This window comes from Pocillopora verrucosa, chromosome 6, assembly GCF_036669915.1.
Source record: "Pocillopora verrucosa isolate sample1 chromosome 6, ASM3666991v2, whole genome shotgun sequence".
Lineage (NCBI taxonomy): Eukaryota > Metazoa > Cnidaria > Anthozoa > Scleractinia > Pocilloporidae > Pocillopora > Pocillopora verrucosa.
This window is the reverse complement of record NC_089317.1, coordinates 25479625-25503314: the sequence shown is the minus strand read 5'-3', so window position 1 is coordinate 25503314 and position 23690 is coordinate 25479625. Positions and strand designations below refer to the sequence as shown.

At 36.8% G+C, this 23690-nt stretch overlaps 1 protein-coding gene across 21 annotated transcripts; it reads left to right on the top strand.

Annotated features, from left to right (window-relative positions):
* Positions 1-1098: 1098 nt before the first annotated feature.
* On the top strand, positions 1099-23425 carry LOC131786154 (RYamide receptor). Of its 21 annotated transcripts, XM_066168228.1 has the most exons (8): positions 3162-3879; positions 5314-5440; positions 5544-5646; positions 11088-11229; positions 14865-14943; positions 20480-20553; positions 20795-20840; positions 20994-23425. In XM_066168228.1, exon 8 carries the CDS (start codon positions 21002-21004, stop codon positions 22115-22117), a length of 1116 nt encoding a protein of 371 aa, XP_066024325.1. In that variant the 5' UTR covers positions 3162-3879; positions 5314-5440; positions 5544-5646; positions 11088-11229; positions 14865-14943; positions 20480-20553; positions 20795-20840; positions 20994-21001; the 3' UTR covers positions 22118-23425. The 21 variants fall into 21 exon arrangements, with proteins under 21 accessions (XP_058959240.2, XP_066024330.1, XP_058959520.2 ...); XM_066168229.1 differs by lacking the exon at positions 14865-14943; XM_066168221.1 differs by lacking the exon at positions 20795-20840 and having other exon boundaries at positions 3163-3879.
* Positions 23426-23690: the final 265 nt, after the last annotated feature.

The window sequence follows — 23690 nt, the reverse complement described above, 5'->3', positions numbered from 1 at the left end:
ATGTTCCATATAGGCTTTCGAGGGTGAAAACGTATTACATGTACACTCTTTCAGCATGAAAAGTTCAAACAAACCATGATCACAAGTCTTCAAAATAATAACTAATCAGCAGAAGTTTGTAAAGAGCCACGTCACATGTTTATGGTAATTTGCACAAATAATGATTACCTTTAAAACAGGTAACTTTTGAATTAGTAGTTTCGATGAAGGTTAAAGGCTACCGAATAATTCTGCCTCGTGGTTTTAAGTATTGGCCAATATGATTAAGTGCTCTTAGGGGCCATTGTTAGTCTTATTCTTTCTTGCGTGACACGATCTTCATTCGCGCTATTTGTAGACCATTCGCTCAGTGGCATCGTTTAGTGACTCATGAAAATTTAATACCACGCAACCAGTGATAAAACCAGACCTCGTGTTGGACAGTGGACTTTGAAAGAAGCATTTTCGTTTAATGTAACACACAAGATGTGAATTGATCTAATAATTCTGTTTCTTTGATATAGTAGCATTTTTACCATTGAATATACTATCTTGCACAATACTAACAATTGTAACAATATGAAATTTAAAAAACGATCTCTGGCTAAAACTTTTAAAAATACGAGCTTTCGGCTGTTTGCGCTACAGCCTTAAACGGGTAAAATGATAAAAAGGTAAAAAATATACTAGGCGTGAAGTACAAAGTAAAAATTAAAAATGCTGATAACTAAGAATGTTTGTTAAAAAGAATGTTGTATTGTCCGGGCAAAGGACAGGAATTATTGTCCGCATTGGGAGTTAACTTGGAATGCCACGCTTCTAGTATTTTTCTTGTTCTGAAACCGCCTTTGTCAATAATAGATGCATTATCAAAGTCTATTGCGTGACTATTGTAACAATAATCACGGAAAACCTAAAATAAAATTATTACAACAGAACTTTTTAGATTATTGCCAGTTGTTCTCCATGTATCCTAATGAAAACTTTTGCGCGATAAAGTGAAGCGCCAGCCACTCAACCCAGTGGAAATTTTGACGTCAGGTGGTATGCAGGTCTCTCTACGTTCAAACCTTCGTGATTTGCCCAGATGATAGACACGTTGTTCAAATATTGTTCAATGAAAGAAAGATCAACATGAAAAAATTAGTGGTGCACACTGTTTGAACCGAGACAGCTGAGTTATCACAAGTAGCCGAAAGCGACTGATTGCAGATTGATACGGTTTTTCCTTCTTCTTTGTCAGAGGTAAGCTTTGATGATTTTAAACCTCAAGAGGAAACTATTACCTCGCTCTCTCGGTGGGCTGTTTATCTACTTCTTTTCATCACAATTTTCTGTCGACTTCGAAAACTTCAAAATATCTGAAAACTTTAACCAGTGCAGTTGAGGACTTAGACAACAATTGTAAATCGGTACTCAAAAATTTGTGGTTTTCGGAAACCGAACAAAAATAAATATAACGACTTTAGCCCAGTAGACGGAAATCGGCACAAGAAGGTCAATATTCTAACTGAAATCGTGATAGATGCTCGCAGAAAATTTCCTGCTGGAAACATGATATTTTGGTGCAGATAGAACATTTCATTTTCGTCTCGATCAGATTCGCGCCTGGAATTTCAAATAGTTCGGCATCAGACAACAGAAGCAGGACCGACCCTAGGAGAATCAGCTCAAGCTTTTGCTGTTGCATTTGGCAAAGTTTACGCGGAACTCGAGAGCTAACTTCGATCCTCTGACGTCTCTGCTTTATTTTACTTGGAAGTACGTCATGGCCAGGTCATAGTACTGAAACAGTTAGTTCGACAAGTGCCCTTTAGATATAAATCTTGCAGCACTATTACAAAGAAAACAAACCTCACGAACACACCGGTAAACAAAAGGTTTGAAATCAGGTAGGTTGGCGTAATCAATATCAAGATAAAACGTATTTTATGTGGAAGTTAAATATGTAAATATCAATTTGTAATAGTTCGTGATTTCGTGCACATAATTTGTAATCCTTCAATTGAGTCTTCAAAGAGGGTTTCCCTTCGACCTTTTAAAACTTATTATCTAATGTTTACTTAAAATGTTGTAAACTTATTGCGGCCCTCAAAAATCCAACGGATTTAAGGTTTTAAAGGTTGAGACCATGACATGATAAATACAGCGCTTGTGTTTGCGTGTCGTGACCGCCTATAATTTTGACGAACTTTACTTTAAAACGTTCTTGTTTTCTTGACTTAGGAAAGAGGAAAACAGAGGTAAGGAGTTCTTACAGTGTAATACTGATTTTAAAGACCTATCTATATCTTTAATGTTATCAGAAAACTCTTCAAAAACACGATAATTAATGACTGGGGGGCCTTCTAGAGAATATAACGCGAAAAATTTCCGGAATTATAATTGACCGGGTCACTACGGGGGATGAGTGATTTTCATGCGCGTGCAGCGAGAATTTCTCGCTAGCGCACGCCAGATACGGAATAGACTGCTTTTGAAAGTAATAGTTATAATGGTGGAGAGTGTTAAAAAAATTTTAGGCAGAAATAGCAGCTTGCTTGACTTAAGAAACGTCCCATCAAAACTGGTTCGAGTCGCGGATTACGGGTAAAAGGTTTATAGTGCTTGTGTCTCGCGCGGCCTAAAAGGGTGCTCTTGGTCTTTAACGAACGTGGATGCACCTTGATTTTATTTCAAAATGTAAGCTCCTTTAGATAAACAACAAATGGGCAGACGCTGAACAGAAATGTTAGTGTGGTTTTCTAGTATGGAGAAATGACTCTGCAGACGCCGAAGCGCTTGATATCACGCAGACTTTTTCAACAACTATAATTTTAAAGCCCAGTATGTCTGATCAATTATTTAACTATCTCCTATATATTTTTGTTCGCCCGTCAAACTTTAAGTAGTTCTCACTAACGATGGCTCCGATAAGAATGACAGGAAACTCCTTAGAAAAAAACAACACAGACAACGGATCAAAACAAAGCCATTCCGTAAAAGACCTTGATACATTCCAGGGTTGTACATGAATTTTCTGAGTGGCACTTTTTTCTGATAGTTCGTTCGTTTAGTATTCGTGTAAGTAATCTAGGGATGACTAAGTGTATCTACACTCCCCTTTTTTTATGTGGCAATCAATATTTTCGTGCTGTTTTCTAGTCTTCGCCTGACTTATCTCTGAAGAAATAAGAGCAAACTGAAGGAGGCTACAACGTGCGGCGCGTTGTCTTTTCAAAGATCGTAATCTTGGAATGTTTACGGAAAAGAAAGATAGACAAACTCACACTGTCAGTCAGCAATTTTCGCACCGCTTAACCTTCGGATTAAACCATGAAGAGTATACTGTCAGAGAGTTATCAAGATAAAGGGCAAGTGGAGAACAAACAAAATTTCATCTCGTTACTATGAAGCACAATGATAGTTAACGCTTATATGGGCATGATACTGATTTGAGATGTTACGTTTACGTGACTGTAAGGGATAACTGAGGTGTGATAGGTGACTGAAGCCAGCCTCTAATACTTATAAACCCGGATAATCCAAGCTTCGGCAATGACCCTTTAATCTGTTGGCTAGTTGTTGTTTTGCCGGCTTTTTATACCCTCGTTGTCTCGGAACGCTTAACAAACAAATCAACGCTACAACTTTCATTCCAGAAAAAAGCCGATTTCGAGAGCTTATTAACTCAAACTGTGGGTTAGAGCATCTTACACCTTTGTTTCACTCTTCTGTTGCTACCACAAATATGAGGCGTCTTATGCCGGATTGATGGTGAGCATACTCTGAAGTGCAAACGAGCAGGACCCAAATTTATTCAGTTTGATATCAGTAAAATATCAGCTAGCCTCGGAAGAAATCGCTAGAAGAAGTACGTCATTACATTTACCCAAGTATATTTTCTTCCACGCATGCAAGGTAAGCCCGAAATTATTTCAAATTTTAATCCAAAGGCTCGCAGCCATGATTGCTGCACGTGAAGGAATGTTTTGGCATACTCGTAACACCCGAGTGACCCTTGGTTTCGAATAGTTTGTAAACAAGTTTCTATTCTAAAAGCTGAATCGTAAGCAGGTGGTTTCATTACCATATAAAATCGTTACACGGGTAAAAAGTTCTAATATTAGTAAAGAATATTTCTTAACTCTCGCCGGAAAGCCATAAAGAAAGATTTACACGAAAGCGCGAATTGTGGGGAGAAATGCAAATTTGAACAATTGTTATTAATGAAGTCTTGTCCTTTTGGCGCTAAAATAAAATACACGTGTGACAAATGAATGCAATCGTCTTGATTGAGCAGATTCCTGCAAATGTTTATCTCCAAGGCCTCTAGAAGGCGCTGGGATTGCTAATTTGCTCGTTCGGCAGGCTGTGGATCAAACCAATGATCCAACAAAATAAACTAATCGTGTCTCTTAGTTAATGTTGGATCTTTTTAATTCAAACTTAGATTGTAACTGAACATAGTTTAGTCTTTTAACAACAATCCGGTGACAGTTTAACAACCACAAAGAACACTTGGCTCGTTTCATTAGCTTAAAGGCCTTCGTGCGACTTAATGTTTCCGAGAGAGCGAAGTTTTTCCGGAAGTATATTGGCTGTCATATTGTATTATGTTAATAGTATCTCTTAAGATTTGAGTCTTTTAGGTTAAGATGGTGCATCATGGCCTCGTCTTGTGTTTCAGTTCATTTTTTTTGTGCCTTCGTCTCGTTCCTTGGGTCGCGAAAACCGATAGAACCACTCCGATATTTCAGGCATAATTGATAATATATCTAATCAAACATATTGCATGGCCGTGCGTAATTAAAAATCTTGTCTACGAATTTATCATTGACGAGAGAAGTTAAATTATTATCCTCGAGGAGATTTTTTATGGTTTGTTTATTACACTGATATTAATTACATACATAAAAGCAAGGACAATTCTAAACCACATGTTAAGAGAACCGAATGTAGAGATCACCTGCCCGTAAACTCAACCGCGCGCCGAAGAGCTGCTTCAACGTCCGACTGATATGATAAATGCATTATTAGTTATAATACATTACTTGCTTGAAGTCCGCAATTTCATTACGTTTTGGCGGCGAGCCCACTAATTTTTCAACATTTTCTACTTGAGAATTCACTTTGTATATTATACTCTTAGTAGCATTGGGCAATTGGTCTAGGAAGGTACATCTTAAGTAGTATTGGAACCAATTATGGAACAATTTCTATACAACATGCAACTCAACTGTGTCATTTTTTGACAACTGATTTGCGCGGACTTCCGGTAATATGTGGCCAATTGTGTTCTTCTAGAATAATCTATTGTTTACCCCGCTGACTCTGTTTTTGTTGGTTCTGCAGAAAAAGTGATGAAATAATAAAAGAATAAAGTTCAAACAGGCGTCCATTCAAGTTCTAACACTGAAGTCACTCAGCGTGAAGCCAGAAAGGCGGCCGAGAGCTGAGCTGAGCGCTACAGCATTTTCCGGTTTGTACCTATAGATTTATTCTGTTTAATTCCTTTTTCTGAGAATCGTCACAGGAAACACTTCTTACGAGCATTTGTGCGGTACTTTTATTGCGCTTTATAGTTCTGAATTACAAGTTTTTGGCCGTCTTAGCTTCACGGAATAAGCTGAGGTTAGAAAACAATTCAAACCGAGGGAGCTGGAACGGAGATTGCATTTAATCGAGGTAAATTTACTACTAGTTAGATTCTTATCAACATTAGAAGTTACAGTCATCACAACTAATTTACAGGTTAGCTTTGAGAGGTGAGTGCAGCAGAGTCTTTGGATAAATCTATAAACTACGTGTTTGTGCGACCAAAGCTTCAAGACCAAAAAACAACTGGAAGGAGAAATGAAATTTGTCCAGCTTTACAGCGAAACGTAGAGCTTGCAATTTAACCAAATTCGCACTTTCAGCTTGACTTCCCTGACACGCCGAATCTGAATTAATCTACTGGTTGTTCAGCATTTGACTAAAAAGAATATCACCTTAGATATGGTTCGATGAAATACGTTGACTTTTGATTCGGACTGAGAAAGTATTTGAAGCTGAGGCGTACATATTTACGACTATAACACTGAGGCCAGAATCACAGCTTCATCATGTTCAGTAGTTTTAATTATATGCAACCAAATTGAATTACAAATATTTACCTTCCTTCGAGGATGCAGTGTGTTTGTACTGATATCAGGCATTTTCCCGTGGAATTTAACTCAAGGAAAGACTTTTGGAAGGTTAAGTGACCTCACGATCACATATGCCGCTCTTTATAAACAGTGGAGACATTTGGCTAGAATACTAGTTATCCAGCTAATTATTCTCTCCAAAGTTTTCTGTCATGTTAACCTTTCAGTTTTGTATTTTTAGTTTGTGCCTGATTCAATAAGGATAGAACTCTAAAAGAGAAACATACACGAAAGCCTTGGTAGCTTTCCGCCGTTTGCGTTGTCACCATATGTCCCACAGCGTGGGAGAAAGAAGCCGAAGGCGCCATAAATTTTCCTGTTTACTTAGATAACTTTGTACTCTTCATTTTTCTTAAAATCATGGTAACGAAAAATAAATTGAAGTGAGCGTTTGTTTGGTACATTTGGAACACTTTATCTAATTTGGGTGCTGGTCCTCAGTTGGGAAAGAAGATAAGTAATTAACACAATTTGAAGCAGTAGACAGTTATAGAGATACTCTACCGTGAGGTCATGCAAGGCCCTGTTTCAGTTCAGAAAGTAGCTCGAACCTATTGCCGTATGAGACTGAAGAGATACATATGTAAACAACTGTATGTCGAGGTAGCTTTCGGAGGGGTCGAAGGATAATTAATTATAACTCATAACAAAGCTATAAGTTAAAACAATTTCCATCAACTTCATATTAGAGAAATGATTGACGGAAGATGTAAAACATGGTGTAAGATTTCAACAAAAATATTCTTCAGAGAAACGAGCCAAAATTCGCAGTTTTGAAATTGAAATTGAATCCGAGTCAGCATAATGCTTCATGGCAGGCATTTTCGCCGCGTGAAGCACATACGAACTCCCTGCATACGCACACTTTCATTTTACACTTGTAGAAAGAAAGTGGTCACTTTCATGCTGAAACAGCGATGTAACACAGATAGTTTAATTATGTTCAGCAGCTTGCATCTCATGTGAGCAGAAACTGAGACAAAAATGTTCAACTTTCTAGATTGTTACAATGAGTCGATTGTCGATCACGCTGGGCACACACGTAAGAGCGACAAAAAATGAATCCGTCAAAACATAACAAACATTTCTCTCGCCGTACGTAAGACAAACCACTGAGAAGTTTAAATAACTCGACAAGTTTATTTGCATTTTGTTCTCGCACGTTCTCAAAATGGGTGACTAATATCCTTTCAGTTACCTATGACTGTCATTGTAATATATGAAAAGCCGTTATTTCACACGCTAATATAACTGGAAAATAGAGATACAGCTTCATGATAAGTTTGGTACGTGATTGGGGGCGGATTTTAATTGGAACCATTGTTTTTTTGCTAGCGTGCTGCGGAGAATTCCCGACGGCGTCGTTTGAATTGTTCAAAACGGCCCTGTGGTTAATTTGACTTCATAAAATGCATCATTATTTAATGCGATATCATTAAAGCAATCGAAAGGAAAATGTCAAAGTGGGAAATTATAGAGCTAGCTGTGCCAAGAAAGAGTTATGTTAAGGTGTGCTTCATTTTTCTTTGGCGCAAAACCATGACATGTGAAATGAATTATAATCGACAGTTGAAAATTCTTCAGTTCGCTTTTTTCCCGCAATGATGCCGAGACATTCTAAGTTTTTAAAAAGATTTTTAAAAAGATTTCTTATTAAATATCCAAGGTTTACGTGGGCAGGATGTTTGACAAGTCCCACGTCCTTTAAATCGCTGAAATAGAATTAAGAATTATTTTTCACTAAGTTTACATTAAAAAGCTGTCAATTTTTCGTAATTGGGATTCCTCACACCTAGATGAGAATATCAAAGAATCAACGAAAGCTTTCCACTCGACTATATTTATCCAGTCTCAAACTGTTCTTTTTTTATATGTTTCCTTCTTTTTATGCAGTTTTTGTGCGGTCCAAAACGAGCGCGGTTTTCAGTTTTGAATCTAGGATGAAGCACACTCGCCATGATTAGTCAATTTTAGCTTAGGGTTAGGAAAATGCGGGCCGTATTCTTTAGAGGAGGCCGCTTCGTAAGTCCAGGGACGGCAAGAATTTCCTTTATTAAGGGCTGCCGCTATACAACGAACATCCCATAAAAATGTTTTCTTGTTCCTTACTGTGAAATGTGAAAACATGAAATTCCAACAAAAGGTTCTCTTTTGTTATTCGATGTTATGAAATATGAATCTATCAGGCTCACAGCGGTAAGTTGCAACGCTAGAGAATTTATCACCAAAATATTATAAAACTTCAAGTGAACAGCTGATTTAGCCAAATTGTTAATGAAATGTTCTGACATCAGTTTAGATGTAATCAGCTGCTGATATACTGTTATGATTGGTCGATTTTTTCCACTCCATTCGAAATGCAAACGTGACATTTTGTTGATTGCAACAGGAATTTTGAAAGCAAATATTACGAAAAGAAGGTGAAAGCTGCGTACACTTAGAAATAAGTGAACTTTTGAAAACGAGCTACCATTATTTTAAAGAGCATCTTAATAAACAATTGGTTGGTTTTCAAAATTAAGTTAATAAAGAAAGGTGAAACATCGTGGCGAATTTTGAAAAGCGAACCGGCGTTGCAAGAGTTGTTTGCTCTGACGACAGCTTCATAGAAACGTAAGAGCTGATAGCATTTAAAATTTGCCACAGAGTTTTATTTACCTTTATCAACTAGCAGTGGATAACCAACGCAGCAAAACCTCCTTCATTTGCTTCTTAGTAACTAGAGGTGTTGATAGCTAGGTATTTCAACTTTGCCGACAGACACTTTGTTGAGCTTGAGTGAATATAAATAAATTACTTTTACAACGACTTGCTTAAAGAAATTCTGCGCAGAAAGCACTCAGTAACATTGGTTAGAAAGGTGTAAAGTGGCTTGAATATTTCTTTCTCGTGGAATACAGACATTTCAGGTTGACTTGAACATATTTACACACAGTGATAGCTATAACTGTTTTTTTTCACTGAATGATTTGTCAGTGCATAAATTACAGAGTGCACTATTGTAGTAAACACACTTTTGTCAAACTGCGTCGACGTGATTGGTTCATTGGAGAATGAAATTGATAGATCTTCAGTTCGTAATATTTAGTTTATCGGGTCTGCTTAGGGCTTGGGTGGTTTGAGGACAAATATTGCGCAATCTAGCGGGTGAAAACCTTTGTATGGGTTTTAATCTAAATATATCACGTTCGCAACGCTCTTCTGAGACCCATAAAATGACGAAAAGTTTGGTATGGTTTTGCTAAAGCTGTAATTACTGAGGAACCGAGGAATCCGAAGTCGAGAAGTTATATGATGGACTGATCGTCATATTAAGAAAAGAAAACAGACCGGTGAGTTCGATGAATGTGTTCTCATTGAGACCGGAAGGTAATGAATTGATAGCTTTGAACTAAGAATTACTAAATTATGGCACAATTAGCAATCAAACTTCTTTGCCTTGCTAATTTCTCGTTACCCATCATTGCTTTTTCTTGTGTTTGTTCTACTCGTTTCCGGCTTTTGTTTGTTGTTGTTGTTGTTGTTTTGACTCGTTTTGTTTTCATTGTGAGTGCCATACGTTGGTCTATTTATGGCAGTGTGAGAGTTAATTGTAGTCCTCGACAAGCAAGCCCTCTGCTGGTCAATCGTTTAGGCGGTGATTCACAGCTTGAACTACGTTATCGTTCCCGAGATAGAATAGAGTTAGCACTCAGCATAGAAAGAAATAATTTTAATGTTTAGTATCGATCGTGAGTTAAGCCAGCTTGAAGCATCCTGTGAATAATAATAAAAAAGGGTTTCTTGAACTGCTTAATCTCACTTGTTTTCAATTTCGAAAAGTGAATCTAAACCTTCTCAATTAGCCCAATTAAGCCGAGTTCTTTCTCGCTGGTAATGGGAGAAAAGAAGAGAAGTAGTCTTAAAAGTCATCTCGAGAATATGACCGTGAAAGTAACTTTAAAAGTCAGCGTTTCTTAAACTTTGATCCTTAATGTGACAGAGCTACACAAGGGCTGTGAAGGAGACTACTTGCAAGCGTGGTACCAATGCAGTTTATTTCTGCTCACAATTGTTCAGACAACAGACCACAAAATAGCTGTCTTAGATATTTCATAAAAATTGGAAAGGTCTTTTTGGCTCTCTATCGAACGATGTTTTTGTTGGAAAATTTGAAAATTATTGCTCCTTTTCTTTTAAAAAATTGAAAAAATCGGTGTCTCATCTCAACCCACCCATCCAAAATAATAACAGTTGCATGCGTGTCATGCCTATGTTTGCATTTATATCTTCTACCAGCTGTGCATTGAGGTGAGGTCGCGCGGGGAAAACAATGACATGAAGTGAATTTGCAATTGTCCCTTAAATTAATTTAACCTTGCCAAATACCTAAATTCTTCTCTTCGTAAATGCATTTACAAATTTAATTTCGAAAGACGCATTTTAGTGATGCATTAATTTTTACTGTTGACACAACTAATTTTAATCGATGATTTCTAACGACAGTAGTTTTATGATTATTTACACGGTTCTTTTTCCTTTCACTGCACTTAAATGAGCCGGTTTATTTATTAATTTATGGCATGTTACGAGCCTTCTAACTAGTGGTGCACTTGACTGTGAAAGAGATGTCATTATTCGGCAATTTACACTGCCTAACCCGCCGTTACCGCTTGATAATGGAGAGTTTTTTCTCGCCAAGAATTCCTTTTGGTTACGAGAATCACATCTTCGCGAACATTTTCGATGAATGACGTCGAGGGAACAAATGACTAAATCGTTTTAAGCTATTGTTCCCAACAAATCGTCGATGTTATTGGAGGACAAATTTAATAATGGTTATCACGTGTAAACAGCACATATAGCGTTTTGTTCTCTTTTTCCGTTTTCATTTGACTACTAAGTTCGTCAGGTAAATATTAATTAGTAGCTGTTCCACTAAGTTCTTTATCTTGGTAGGAGGTGTGAGACAGTTTCCACATCGAGCCGCGTCGATCAAGTCATCTCTGTTGGTGAACAGGGCCGCGCGCTACCTGCATTCTCTCGTTTGACAGAAGCCCAACCAACTCATATCATATTCAAAGGAAACAGGTTTCGTTAGGTAGGAGAACATTAATTGTGTGTTTTAATCATTATTACTCCTGAAAAGCTACAAAGGCTCTTCCTCTTCGTCTTAAGAAATCCAACAAGATGGTCAATGCTCTATGGAGAGGTGTGTTTTGAAGAGTATTCGATAAGGGTTTAATTTTTTTTGTTTGCCAGGATGAAAAATAAGTCACTGATGAGGTGTGATATCATCTTATTGAATCGTACAGAAAACGAAACTGTGTTAGTGTTGTTATCACAAATTTTAATTTATCATTCAAACGGCATATTTTGTGCATTGTGAAAAACAAAATATGTTGTAAAACTACAAGAATAGTTTCATTCTTTCATTTCACACCTGATAAATTCATCTCGGTTCGATTTTACGACTTCGCTTTTAAACATTAAGTACTTTACGACCTTCTTTCGAATATCTTACCTCATTCATTCAAGAACCGGTTTCGTGTCAGTAAAACTCTCTTTAAAAACAGAAGACGAATTATGAAAGACCTCATAAATGATAAATGAAATCAAATATGTTTTATCATATTCTAATGCACGGCGCTTTTTTTAGTCAAGTGTCATCAAAATTGGCCGTTAAAACGCTGCGCTGAAGAAAAACTCGTTTGAGAGGAATTATCATTTTCTTTTTGAGAACAAATATCCTAACAAATCGGCACAAAAACCATTAGGAAGTTCCATAGAGAGTTCTATATCCCATTAATTTTAGATTACGAGCGGAATTTTACCCGTTTCTTCATAACATGCCAGTTCTCAGTTTTAGGATATGAACTATATTTTTCCTGACGTTATATAACTCGTTAAACATAGGTCATAAAAGTTTCACCTGACAAAGTACATTAGAGAGAACATGATCATTATATTACATGTTTAGGGAGGCATTATATATCATAAAGTCCGTTTGGTTGAAAGGTGTTTTTAATCTTAATGTCTGTTTCTAAAGAGGATCGTTCCTTCTATCGATCCAATATTCTCCAGTTTTCCGTGAACGCCATGACTCGACTTAAGAAATAAGCGAGAAGTTTTTCAATTTTAGAAACGCATAATGTTATTCGGTTCTTTCAGACATTAGGGGGAAAAATCGAAAGCTATATTTGCAATTAAAATCATTCTTAATAATGTACTAATTTACTTTGAATTGGTTAAATTTTTGGGTGACTGCATCATTTTGGTATTCATGACTGCAGATTGTTTGGTGTCAAGAATAACGAAGGGTGATTAATTTCCTTTGAGCCATTTATTATCATGTATATGAACGCAGTGCTAATGTGTTTACATGGGACCTGAAAGGAAATCAAGGGTATTGTTTGATGTCTCTTTTTTCAATATTTCCGCGTTCATGTTGATTTTTATCGCTACGATGGCCTTGAATTCTTTATACGAACGGGAAGACTTAAAATAAACAAATGTTTAAAATCCGGACAGTATTGCGTTTGCGTCCTTATAAGTACTATGGAAAATTCCGTCGCATACCCCCAACGAAAAGTTCTTACATAAACAAACAAGCAAAAATTACTAAACATTTATTTTTGGTTCAGTTTCCTTCGTTGCTATTAGACTTCTGGATCAAGATCTTTTAAATTAAATTATAGATAAGGTATTACATAACACTTCAATCTTCCGTGCGAAGAGAAAAGCGCTTATGGTAGTATTTATGTTATGATCGGTGTTATGCTTATGTTATGATCGGTGTACTTGGCTTTTCCACTGCTTAGTTGCGCTGGAAAGTTTTTAGCAAAAGTTACGAACGGAGAAAGTTTTGTTGTTTCGCAAAATCAAACAAAGGCTTTTCTCAAAGAGGGATTTTCAACTGATTGTTAAATTTATGAAACTGGGTCTCAAACCATGGAATTAACTATACACTTCCTGATAAGCAAATTTGTGTTGTTATTAATATACCCCTCACTGTTTTCAATTCTTTCCTGACATGATTAGGGAGAGTCTGTTGGGAACTTACACTTGCAATAAATTTTTCATGTGTACTTCACTTCTGCAGGCGTGGGAGGTGGTCCAAGTAAACAAACGATTTTTTTTGTTTTTCTCAAACCTTTATCTTCATACTAAGTAAGACTTTGACTGACTTCGCAAATATCATTTCTGAAATCGTTTTGATCTGAAAAGAACATTACTAGATCTCAACTCGTTCAGTAACCGTCATAAGACATTTGCATTCTGCTTCTTTTAAATTTTTCCCCTGAAGGTTCATAGGATTGAATTTCTGAAATCAGCATAATGCAGTGTAGATAAAACTGACCTCGTTCAGCTTGTAACAAATATATCTTAAAACACCAACAGCAAAACTGTGATACTAACTGGCAGGACCTCGCCAGGTTGATTACTTAGTGCTGTGATGGACGTCCCAAGTTCGCTTGAAATAAATTAATACAAGAATCCAATGTGCAGAGGCAGACGCCATTTTTAATTTCTGAAAGAGAGCTAATTTCACGAGTGTTTTTGTGTGATGGCCTCAATAAGTAGTTTGAATTCTATTCTGAATACAAACGTCGCAATCGTGAGTCAAACATCAAATTTCAGACTCACCGCGGTGAATTAAATTCATAATTTCTCTTAATTTGGATCTGACAGGTTGACTTCGACTCAAAGGTCCATAAAAAGAGATTATAATCTCTTGGTCTGTAACCTTTATCTTACACTTGAATAACTTGTCATTTGGCAGAGGCTAAAAAACGTTGCTACAGAAAGAGCGCAACAAATCTTTTGAATTTCTCGTTTTCTGTTGCTCTGGTGCCTAGCGCCCTCAGGTCGTTTCTTTTTGTGTGGGGTCTTAGTCACCTGCGGAAGTTTCTAGGCCTCATAAACAATCCCTGAATCCTTTTGAATTTTTGTTCGTAGTCAAGGTCGTTTTCTTCGCGGGGGAGTAGGGGAATGGGGGCCCAGTCACCTTCATATAATTTTTCTAAGACGTTTGTCTCGGTCGATTCTGAATACGAAGTTTTCTGAATTATTTTGTGGTCGTTTTGAGTCGTGATTTTGTCCGTGAACGTGATCATGTAAGAAACGCGGGCACCAATACCGTGTTGATTTCAAGGGTGTGAGTTAGAGCGTGGGTCTTTTTTTTTTTTCAGTTGACAGATGATAATTTTGAGTCATAAGGAATATTTCGTTAGCGCTAATTTCCTGTAACAAGCCCGTCGAGATCTTTATTATTTTCTTGTCGATCTTCAAAGAGGGATAGAAATGAAATCAACAGTAACTTTCTCAAAAAGCGTTTCACCATGTAAGAATGGTTAATTGCTGGAAAATTCAAGAATTAGTTTTAAAGTGTATGCAAATTAATCAAATAATAATGACTTATCATCTGACCCTGAAACATCGCATTGAACTTCTATTGGCAATTTTAAATAATCAACAAAGCATCAGTAACTCCAGACAGTTATTGGCGCATTATGCTATAACGTGCCCTCCCTTGTTGGTTTTGGTCACTGTGGAGAGAGACACCCTCGGAAGCCTTCTAATTTTCATGACTTTAAATTATTGGATTTTACAATGGATTTTCTTCACCCAGCAGGTGTATTTATTTTTCAATGACTGCAACGTCGTTTTTATCGATAGGTGTTTGAATTAGAAAATCAAGTAATTAATCATACGAAGTCTCTCATTGATTAACAGAACAGTTATCGTCAAAGAGTTTCCGCCGGTTTATGTGAAGATTGAAATCGAGCGCTTTACTTCTGTTGGACGACCGAACGTGAGTAATTTCTTCTTTGAGAAAAAGGCACCGATCTGAGTGGGGGGGTGAATCAACACCTAAAACCTGAAAAAGTAGAGTGTGGGATCAATTTCATTTGTTTCGTTTACGGTTTATGCAATGTACAATGATGTAAATAGTGCAGATATAAGCCGGAAAATACCGCGAGGAGAAACAATATGCGTTTAGAGGACTCTTTGTTTCGACGAAAAGAGTCTCAACAAAAAAAAAGTACAGAACGAGGGTTACGTCGTCGCTAAAATTGAAAAACGAATTTATTTAGGTCTCACTGATATTGACTGTTTCTCATTTGAAGCCCCAATCGTCTTAATCAGGTGATGTTTATATTTCTGGAATACGAAAGGTGTGTTTTAAGGAAGGCGGCGTGCCCTTCCCATATATTTCGTTTAAATTAATAGTGATGTTACTTTTCTTTTATTTTGATATCTCTGATTCTGTGATGAAGGTAAAGGGTTTGCTAGTTTCGTAATCTAGACTTGGAACTTACTGAAGTGATAGTGAATTAGTAAGAGCGAGTTAATGTTAATCATTTTATATTTCTCAAAATCATTTACGCTGACAGACGATGTGTCTGAATAAAAGTCTCTCAATTGTTTGAAAACTTGATCATTGCAAAGAATGGAAAGTCAGAACTTGTAAGGGTTTCTTTATTAAGCTATTATTCCTCTCTTACTGACTTAACCCTCGCACGCACACACAAAAAAAACCAAACGTGGTGACAAGTGTAAACGGACGTACAAGTGAATAACGCCCCCTGTGTGAAACCTGTCAATTCTGTGATGAACGCTTTTAAGGACGAAAAGCTTTACGCCACGGAAGGATTAAAAAATTTGAAGTTATGAGAAGCGTAAAATATCATCCAGGAGGGTAATTTTTTCTGCAAGAGTAGCTTTGTTTATCCTTAGGCAAAAGCTCTTGCTCTCAATCACCTGCTTTTCGAAAAGGAATGTTTTACAGACAAAGATCATTTATTGTCGCTAGCGCCTATCGGCGAAATTACTTAGTTGACGGACTCGAGCCTTGATCTTTCGTGCAGGTGCTGAAAGGTTCAATCACGATGGGGGGGAGGGGGAGGGAAAGTATAGGAGCGGGAGTAGAAGTGTCGAGTGTCTAGTGTCTAGTGTGATAAGCTAGCTCAGCTTCAAAAGTAGGTGAAATATATTTTTAAAATTCCTCTTTTGGCTGCTTACTTCTGATGTAAGATTTGGTTGACAAGATAAGGTTCGCATCCTTGTCAGTGTTTTGAAACTTATTTGTCAATAATTATATCTTTATTAATTATGGAACATTCGGGCCGACTGAATTCGGTTATTATTCTTTTAAAACACCGCACAGTCTAAAATTAGTGCTTTTAACCCAAACACACTTTGTTAAAAGCTTATAGACATACAAATTTACCTAAAAATCGTTGTCGTTGTGGCTGGACTGACACAGTGATCCTGCATGCGTCCTCATTTTCATCAAACATTACTGTTTCTTACCGAAGTCAATTTTCGCACGAAAAATGAAGATTATTGTGGGACTACTAAATTGAAAAAGTAATTTTCTTAACTTGAACAGTGTAAGTCTTCACTGAAGATACTTATTGCAATGTTCCACGTTATAGACATGGCAAGGCTTACTCAAGGTGAGAATTAACTTTTTGAAAATGGTTTAATATTTTTTTCGTAACCAATCAAACAATGGGACCTGAAAATATATTTAAAGATCACGAGGAGCGAGAGAAATGGTTGATGCGTTCCAAAAACTTTGAAAGTGATGTTTGAGTGACTGTTGCAATGTTTTTTTTTTAATTCTGCAAAAGAAATTCACCTTTTATGGACGCTAATTTCTAAACAGCAGCGTGCCGATTTCGCTCCTCTCAAATAACGTCAAAAAGGGTTCTCTGAAGAATGTAAGGTTCGATATACTTCTGGAAATCCAAGATATTCATATTTTAAGTAAGTATCTAATTTAGTATCTTATTCTATCCTTTTCGGTGAAGAAAATTTGTGAATGAATGTTTGAATTAAATTAGCAGTTTGTCCACAGCGTCTGTTTATCTGGTTTGCCACATTTCACGAGTGATATGGGAATTTAGATCATATGAGTAAATTTTGTCATTACTATATCAAAATCAATTCCATTGTAAAATAACATCTCATCAGAAGAAGCTTTTTTTTAAAAAGCTTTCGGGCGACTTTAACTTTTCAAAATTTTATTCGTGCTCTTAGCCCAGGCGGGAAAACGATTAGCCAATCACTTGTTGGATTTTAGTAGACCATAGAGGGGCTCTTTTCTCTTTTCAAATTCCAGAAGATATTATGGGATATAAGCTTTTAGAGTAAACACGCGGCTGTTCCTGATAAATTGCGTCGGCGATTGACGCACAATTTTCCATTAAATCCCTCTCTTTGGGAAAGTTACATTACAACGATTTTAATCTTTGCTAAAACATTACGTTAGTGTAAGTTCCTCATGTACATCACACCTCACGATCAATGCTATGAAAAGAAACCAATTTTTAACTGTTTGCTTTAAATTGATCACTCAGTACTTCCAAACAAGCTTTTTCTGAAGAAAATGTTATGCTTATTTGAACATAAATCATTTTTCTACTTCAATACTTTATCAAACATTAAAACAAATTAGTAATTACATCTGAGAAAAGTTTCCTCCCTGAAAGGATGATACTTCTATTGGTGTCTACTTAGTTGCGTTGTTTGAATAATTGATGTCGTCTTGTCTCAAGCATTTTAATTCGTCATGTATTCTCACAAAGCATCGAGGCCAGAACTTTCTATCTTTATTCATACAGTGTGCTAAGATTACCAGAATGTTCCTGCATACATATAAGCCGAATTACTGCGAAAAAATTGCCTACTCTAATCAAGAATCTATAAGGTCTCAGCTTGTTATCAATGATGCGATTCCAATTATCGTCTTCTACCATGGAAACGGAGCAATTTTCTTTTTATCTCTTGATTTGCTACTCTATTTGCTGATAACACATCGAAAACTTTAAACAAAGAACGAGAAAAGGCTTTTAAATTCGTCTACCAGTGTTACTGACTAAACACTCTATCTGAAAATGATTAGTTTCACTATTGTAGTACCTCAAGTGGAAGAAGTTTGAGAGAAAAAACAAATGCTACTCTCTGACCGGCTTTAGCGAGGAAAAAACAAACTTGGTGAAAGAGAAATTAAAAAATTCAAAGGCATGTTCGATAGATTATATTGACGCAAAACGTTTGTCGAACAAAAAGAAAAACCTTTGATTCATTAGGTCTCTATTGGCATGTCAGTATATAATGTAAATTACGTACCATTAATCAAAATACGTATTGCCTCTTCATACCGCCACATATTTTGTGTGATGTTACCCATGTGAATTTAGAAGTAATCAAGACCTTACCACCGTTAGAGCCTATGGAGGTTTGGACTCTCAGCGTGAGGTAAAGACCAAGAAATAAATGGGGTAGGTTTCCAAGGAAACTTGAGCGCTGCGTCGCGGTATCATGCAAGATTATTTTGTTTAATCAACGAAGCTGATACTGTAAATTGGCCTCCGAAGAGAGTTCTTGAAGCCGACGTTTCTCGCATCAGCCATCCGTTAGATTGAATCAATTAAGCAGAGAGCCGAGAGGTGAATGAAAATGATCCGTTTTCGTCTCAACCACATATAAGCCAAAGATTTTCCCCTCTCCCCCCACTCATGTTTCATCCGTCCTCTCTAATTTGTTTTAATCAGTTTAGCGTACCTTTATACTTCACTACTGGAATTCTCTGATTTAATGGTTGATTATGAAGTTCTCAGTTTACCGCGTCGGTCATAATCAATAGCTTTCGAATCATTAAATATTACTTTAGGCCGACGAAACGGCATAAAAAAGGACCGCTTTCATTTAATATGTTACATTACCATCATTAAGGATTTTGGGAAATATTTTTCGTCGGTATTTATTTAAAAACGTTTTGATGATTCTCTAAACTGGTTGATTTATAAATTTAATTGAAATGAGCGGAGTGCATTATGCACTGAAATAACAAGTAGGATTTCAGATGAAAATCGCACTCATCCATTTTGAAATCGCAAATTTAATATGCCAAATAAAGGATTTTAGTCAGAACAAATATTTTATTGATCTAACACTTAGCCGAGGAAAAAAGTTGAAAAATTCGCAATTTGATTGCTTATTTTAAATAAGCCTTGAAATCTGATTGGCGGTTTTATTTTAGTGTTGCTTTCTTATTGGCTGGAAAAAGATGCAAGTTAGAGCAAAAAAATACAATTCGTAAATAAATTACACTGCTGAGAGCTAATCAGATTGTATGCATCACAAGTACTTTCAAAATAGATGTAATAAATCAAGAAATTCACCTTATCAGATGTTGTCTCAGCCTTGTTTTCCACTTTTATTGAACAACTCGTCGTTTTTTGAGGCACACAATCTGAGGAAAAAATTAATCTGGAGAGGCTTGTTTGCGTTATTTTTGTATTGCTGTTATACAACTTTTAAGAGTCTTAAGTTTCGATAAACCATGTTTAAATTGAAGTTCGTCTTTAAAAAAATATCGATACAAATAAATATTCCCACACAGTGTTTTTCCCTTTTTTTTTCTGAAAAGCATTTGGATTATACTTTGAGTCCGATTCTGCTACCGAATTATAATCTATGGCAAAGAACATTCTGGAATGAGAATTATTCTTCGGCATTTATTATCCGAAAGAAATAAAATTACGCCGCTTAGACGTTGTGAGTTTCTCAGGGGGTATGAAACGAATTAATGAAGAGCACTTAATACAACCTGGAATTAAAAACTGGATTGATAAGGTAAAATTAAAAGCACAAATTTCCTTTTTTTGATGCGTTTTATTCAGGAATTTAACATTATTTTATTCAAAACTGCAGCTGTTTTCATAACCGAGATAGTTACCTGGTTTGTGCGCATCAAGGCAAAATAATAAGATTAAATGTTGTTTTTCTTTAACCAGGAAGTATCATTACTTGTTGAACTTGATTCATGGTCAAGTTCAAATAAGGCCAAAAAACTTTCCTCGAGCTTTTTTGTTTAATTATTCAGTGTCAATATTAAGACCGATATCGAGAAAGAAAAACATACAAAAATAGAGCTTTCTCACCGACAAAAAACGACCGGCTCATTGAATGCTCTGTAATTAAATGTTACGACCCACAATTCAGAGCACGATCATCGTGGTTCATGTCATCAGTTGGCGATTCTTCTTCCATGATTTAAATTAGTTACACTGAGTTCGTTTTCCAGCGCCAAATAATATTTCACCGGCGCTGCTGATTGACTCTGAAAGTGTGAAACTCATTTTTCATTTTACCATTACCATTTACATCTCAATGGAATCATAGAGATAACAACTTTGTTATTGAAACAGAAAATTTTGAGCAGTCAAAGGGTTGATTGCTTATGTCGAAGTCTAGACCATCCCGTGGAGAAAACTTATTATTATGTAAATGAATGGTATAAGAAGTAAACTCAATTTAATTTTGCTCTTTCGAAGGCAAGGTGCTTGGTTGGTGAAAACTTGTGCTTCAATTAATCAGCTATTGATGGTGGAACTGAAAAACGAAACAAGTATGTTTTCTTCTCGAGGCTTCTTGCCCATTTTTCCCCGCAAGTTTTCGCTGTAAATTAAAAAGAAATCATTACAATTTTGATTTCTCAACTGCGTGGTAAGAGTTTTTTCTAACACAATGTAGAACCCGAATACTATTCTAGTTTCTGTGAAGCTAAGTTCATCTGACCACTTAGTGTAAAATGTCACATCAAATTTCAGCGTAGTCAAAAGAGGTGTTCAAAATCTTTTGCTAAATAGGAACTTGTGGTGCTAGTTTATGGAATTTATGTACCGGCCTGGAGCGGTGAGTTTCACGAGAATGAAATATGATACACAGGAATGCTATTTACGGAAATTTATGTAAAGTAGTCTTTATTTACGAAAAGGATGAAAAAGTTTTCAGTTTAACTGAAACAGTTTTTGTTTCATACTACTCACCTTTTCTTTTATTTCGCAGAATTTTCCATGGCTTCTAACATGACACAAAATGACACCATCTCGCCACCTGGTGAGGGAGTCGTAGTCCCGCGAGACATTCAGGTTGGAGTCACAGTGGTCGCAGTCACAACTTTTATCCTGGCAGGAATTGGTAACTCGCTGGTGATCTACATCGTATGTACAGTCAACCAGATGAAGAGCTCAACAAACACTCTCATTGCCAATATGGCTGTTGCAGATCTTCTCATGACCATTGACATTCCTTACATACTCAAATGGGTGTACGTGTGGAATGGTTGGTTTGGTACATTTATGGGCACCGCCTTGTGCAAGTTCTTTCACTCAGCTCAAGTTGGTTCCTTGGCTGCTTCAGTGTTTAGTTTGGTGGCGATTTCTTTAGATCGCAGTTTTGGTATTTTATTTCCAATGAGAACCATAATGACCAGGAATGTTGTGCGTTTTGCAATCGCCGCGATTTGGCTCGGCGCACTGGCCTTGTCCATTCCGATTATGCTAGTGGTCAAGAACACCAAAGATGAAGGAACGGGAAATATGATCTGCGACGAGAATTGGCCGCCCATATCACATAAAACCTACGCATGGTTTCTATTCACAACTTCCTACATCATTCCAATTTTGATCATTGCGGTAGTCTACTTCTTAGCGGGGATGCGCCTTTGGAGCAGAAAACTCCCAGGTCATCGCACGTTAATGTCGCACAAGAAAGCTCAAGCGTCCAGCAGACGCGCCACAGTTATGTTGATAACAGTGGTTATCGTTTTTGCTCTTTCTTGGTTTCCATTTCAAGCCTTGGAAATCATAAGATATATCAATCCGGAAATATTAACCAACTTTACAGTCCCAATGGCGGTTTGGTATGTCATTCCGTGGTTTGGTTACTGTAACAGTGCCGTTAATCCAATTATTTATGTGATCTTCTCGGAGAATTACCGTCACGAATTTTATCGAATCCTCTGCAGGGGACCAAGCCGAAAGGAGCGTTACAGGAAGACTATTGTATACAGCCGCAGCGCAACTCGCACGACACGCTTATCAAGAGCTAGCTCATTGGCAGTCAGTATTCCTCTTCAGAAGTTGAGAGAAGAAGCTGACCATAGAAGAGGAAGTTCAGAGACACCGTGAGTCCAGTCCAAACTACTTAAAAATCAGGCCTTTGCAAAAAGTTCTCCTGAACTGGGGAAGAAAAGGCACCAAAATTACTCAAACATTTCTCAGCCGTTGTGTTCGTTTTTGCTTCACCTTTCTTTTAGCAAGCTTTGTGCTTGATGTAATTTTCAGGAAGAATTTCCAAATCAAAAAAAACTCTGACCTCTTTCTGACTGCTTTCATTTTCCTGTTGGGTTTCGTTCCTTTTCTTCTTCTTTTCAGATTTCTTTGACTGAATCAGCGAAACTTGATATATTCAAAGAGCATGTTTTGCACCAACCTTTTACTAGTTTTAATTTTACCATTGTTTTGATATTTTCACCCTGTAATTTATTACGTTGAGAGTGGCAAGGTTTCTTTCAACTAGAACCCGTTTTAGTTATAGAAAACAGCAGTGATATATCGCTGTGATATTACTGTGGTAACTGGATCTGACAGATGTTTTGCAGTACTTTACCTTACCATAATATCGTACCAGAGGTACTACTACGAGTATGGCCGACGTCGGCCGACGTATACTGAAATCATTTGTTGTTACTGCCTCAATTGCCAACAAGTAATGAACTACCACTCAACGTTAAATTGTTTCGTAGGTAAGTCTCGTGCAGTGAGGAGTATTTGGGTCAATTTTGCCGGATATGTACCTCTGTTCTCTCAGAAACCTAACCCACCATAGTCGATTGTTTGGCAAATTATAGTATCCGTCATTTTTGGTCACACGGTGACAACTTTTTAACCGCGAATGTTCCCGTTTTTAATACTAACTTAATCCAAAAATGTACGACCCCACTAAAATGCAACCCCGTTATAGACAGTCGTTAAAATGTGACCACATCCACATCCCCTTCAGCTTTTTACAAGGAAGTAAACGCCCCCTCCCGAGGACTTGTGCTTGTTGCACCTGTAATCATCAATCATCACTGGTTCTTATGAGAAATTAGGAGACTTATGTGAGCATCAAATGGAAATATAATGATTTAATTACAATAGCAGTAAGGACAAAAAATTTCCTGTAGATTAAAAATATTTCAAACAGTTTACTACGAAGAAAGCGAATAAAATGAAAACGATGACGAAAATCTGCCCGAGAAAGACTTATAGCTAATGCACAAGGAAACGACTATACCACCTTTGTACTTTTATTATGATCTTAGAAACATTTCATTTTAACTGTAAATAAGTGAAAATTCCATGACACTAAATTTGCATTGTCAACACTAGTATATTTCCACGATAAGGCAAATAACGTGTGTTCTTTTGAACTTAATAAAGAGTTCTTTGCAATCTCACGTACATCTGTCCGTTAGTTACGTGTCTATGTGCTTTACTGCTGTATGTGACCTTTATCACTTACCATTCAATTATTGCGAATGTCAAAAGGAGCAAACTTTTAAGACTATTCAAACGTGGTTAAAATTTGCTTTTTGGTAACTTAATCGTCAAGCCCATGTTATGCCACGCAGGTTCTTTCCCTATCTGGTTATTTTCTCGAAACTCTAGTAATGAATCTTTCGAAGACCGCAAAGTTATGACAGGTGACCCTCTCCGC